The sequence below is a fragment of the Rhododendron vialii genome, chromosome 6a, assembly GCF_030253575.1.
Source record: "Rhododendron vialii isolate Sample 1 chromosome 6a, ASM3025357v1".
In the NCBI taxonomy this organism is placed as follows: domain Eukaryota; kingdom Viridiplantae; phylum Streptophyta; class Magnoliopsida; order Ericales; family Ericaceae; genus Rhododendron; species Rhododendron vialii.
Genome location: NC_080562.1, coordinates 24,002,155 through 24,004,156, shown reverse-complemented (window position 1 = coordinate 24,004,156; position 2,002 = coordinate 24,002,155). Strand labels below are relative to the sequence as shown.

The following is a 2,002-nucleotide window of genomic DNA, read 5'->3' as shown; positions in this document are numbered from 1 at the left end:
AAAAGATAACTTGGATAGAAGATTGGCCTCAAATTACAAGTCCTACAAATAACATTACAATCCCTACCATTTTAAAGTACAACGTTAAAAATGCGATCAAACACACAAGGCCTATGAATGAAAATCAATATGCATCCCACATAGCAATAGTCATTTCGTCCCGCCTATTTCCCATCATTTGCACACTCTAAGGAGACGTGTTGACAAGCTCTACTTGGCCGTCACCACCACCATCATCATCACTATCTCCCTCCCATTCGTCCGCTTCCATATAACCATCGAAATATTCATCTCTCCTTTTGTGGATTACGATCATATTGTGGACAACACAACACGCCATAACAATCGATGGCTGACGGGCTGGGCTATAACTTGGCATTGACTTCAGTATTGGAAACCTCGCTTTCAACACCCCAAAGCATCTTTCGATTACATTCCTCAACGATGAGTGCTTATAGTTGAATAGCTCTTGTGGTGTGGCGAATATTGTATTAGCCCCATTCCAATGGTCCCTGTGATATCTTTGTCCTTTGTATGGAGCCAGATACCCTACCATGTTGGTGTATCCAGAATCGACGACATAGTACTTATCTAAACCATAAATAACATGTGTGAGTCTAGTTCAAAATTTTGGGGAAGAAAGGAAACAGTATAAGAACAATCTTATTTTATCTTTACTTACTGACTGGTAGGTGTGGGAACATATAGGACGGATTCGTGGTTGCTGCTAAGAACACACGCCCGTCGTGTGCGCTACCTTCCCAACCTGGGTACACGAATGTGAACTTCATGCCGAAGGAACACACAGCCAATATATTCTGCATTTTCGTGGTTTTTCTTCCACGAAATGCAATTTGCATATCGTTGGGTACCCAAGCTTCTTTGTGGGTTCCATCTATCGCGCCAACACAATCTTATCAAAAGTAATTTTGGCATTTTAGTGTTTGGATGTAATCCAATGAAAACTATGACATATTCAACAAGAACAGGAATCATAATCAGTAGGGACAAGTTTGAACTCAACTCTCCATTCTCTAACTACCATCAACACATCAGAAGCACAAGATGAGAGCAGAAGTAGAAACAAGGCTGGTCCTAGAAAGTGCTTGCCCTATATGATTCTTATGTACCACACAGGACCATGCTCCTACATACATGGATATGCATACTTCTTACTTGTGTTATGAGTTTGATGGGAAAGATATTCAGCATGTAAAAGCATTCAAACTACTAGGAAATTCAATATAGGAATGAATAAAATAGCTCTCATTCGGAAGGTTAGCAAGGAATAGACTTCAATTAGTATGCATGTGCCTTTATTAGGGTACCCTTATCTGCTTATTAATGGACAATGAAGATCTTATGATGTTTAGGAAGTAGTTTCAATGGGTGTCTTACAGTCGAAATCAAGATAGAACAAGGTCCTATTCAAAGAAAGGAAGATTCCAGCTTAAGTAAACTGCAAATGCTAGAATGTAATTTACCAGGAGAATGCCCCGCAACCATAAATCACCGCTGCCTGCTTACCTAAATATTATAGAAACTAGAGACAGACATGGGAAAGTACGGGAGACAGAGACAGACAAAGACAGATTGGAACTTACTATGAACCATGGATAGTATCTCTCGTCATGGAGAATTTTCGGAGGCTCCTCTACCTATAAAGCCCTCAGCATCCCATAACCTAGGTACCTTCTGTATCTTCCATCAAATGCCAGGCCATAACACAAACGACTGCATCCGCCTTCGCCATACTATCCAAGACCTCATTGACAACAATATCATTAAGGCACCTCCTCAACCAAAGCCAAGCCCCATGCCCAAGCGCAATCCTTGCATCAACGCCGCATTCTTCAATGAAGATGAGTAAAATGTCAAGAGCCATGCAATGGTCCGACTTTCCACGAGTTTTGGAAATTTCTAAAGTTTCGAGTCAAGTTTACATCCTTGTTGTGTCAGTCTGTACTTCGAATCTGTAATGCTTTCATTTTTGTGTCTGTAT

At 40.7% G+C, this 2,002-nt stretch overlaps 1 protein-coding gene across 1 annotated transcript; it reads right to left on the bottom strand.

Annotated features, from left to right (window-relative positions):
* Positions 1-926, bottom strand: LOC131330383 (uncharacterized). Its single transcript, XM_058363937.1, has 2 exons — positions 683-926; positions 1-591 (listed from the first exon to the last, which is right to left on the bottom strand). Exons 1-2 carry the CDS (start codon positions 858-860, stop codon positions 188-190), a joined length of 582 nt encoding a protein of 193 aa, XP_058219920.1. The 5' UTR covers positions 861-926; the 3' UTR covers positions 1-187.
* Positions 927-2,002: the final 1,076 nt, after the last annotated feature.

Bases quoted from the DNA above. Each gene is read 5' to 3' on its own strand.
- LOC131330383 (XM_058363937.1), bottom strand. From the start codon at position 860: ATGCAAATTGCATTTCGTGGAAGAAAAACCACGAAAATGCAGAATATA. The intron at 592-682 runs GTAAGTAAAGAT...TTTATGGTTTAG, and splicing joins GTTCCCACACCTACCAGTCA to ATAAGTACTATGTCGTCGAT.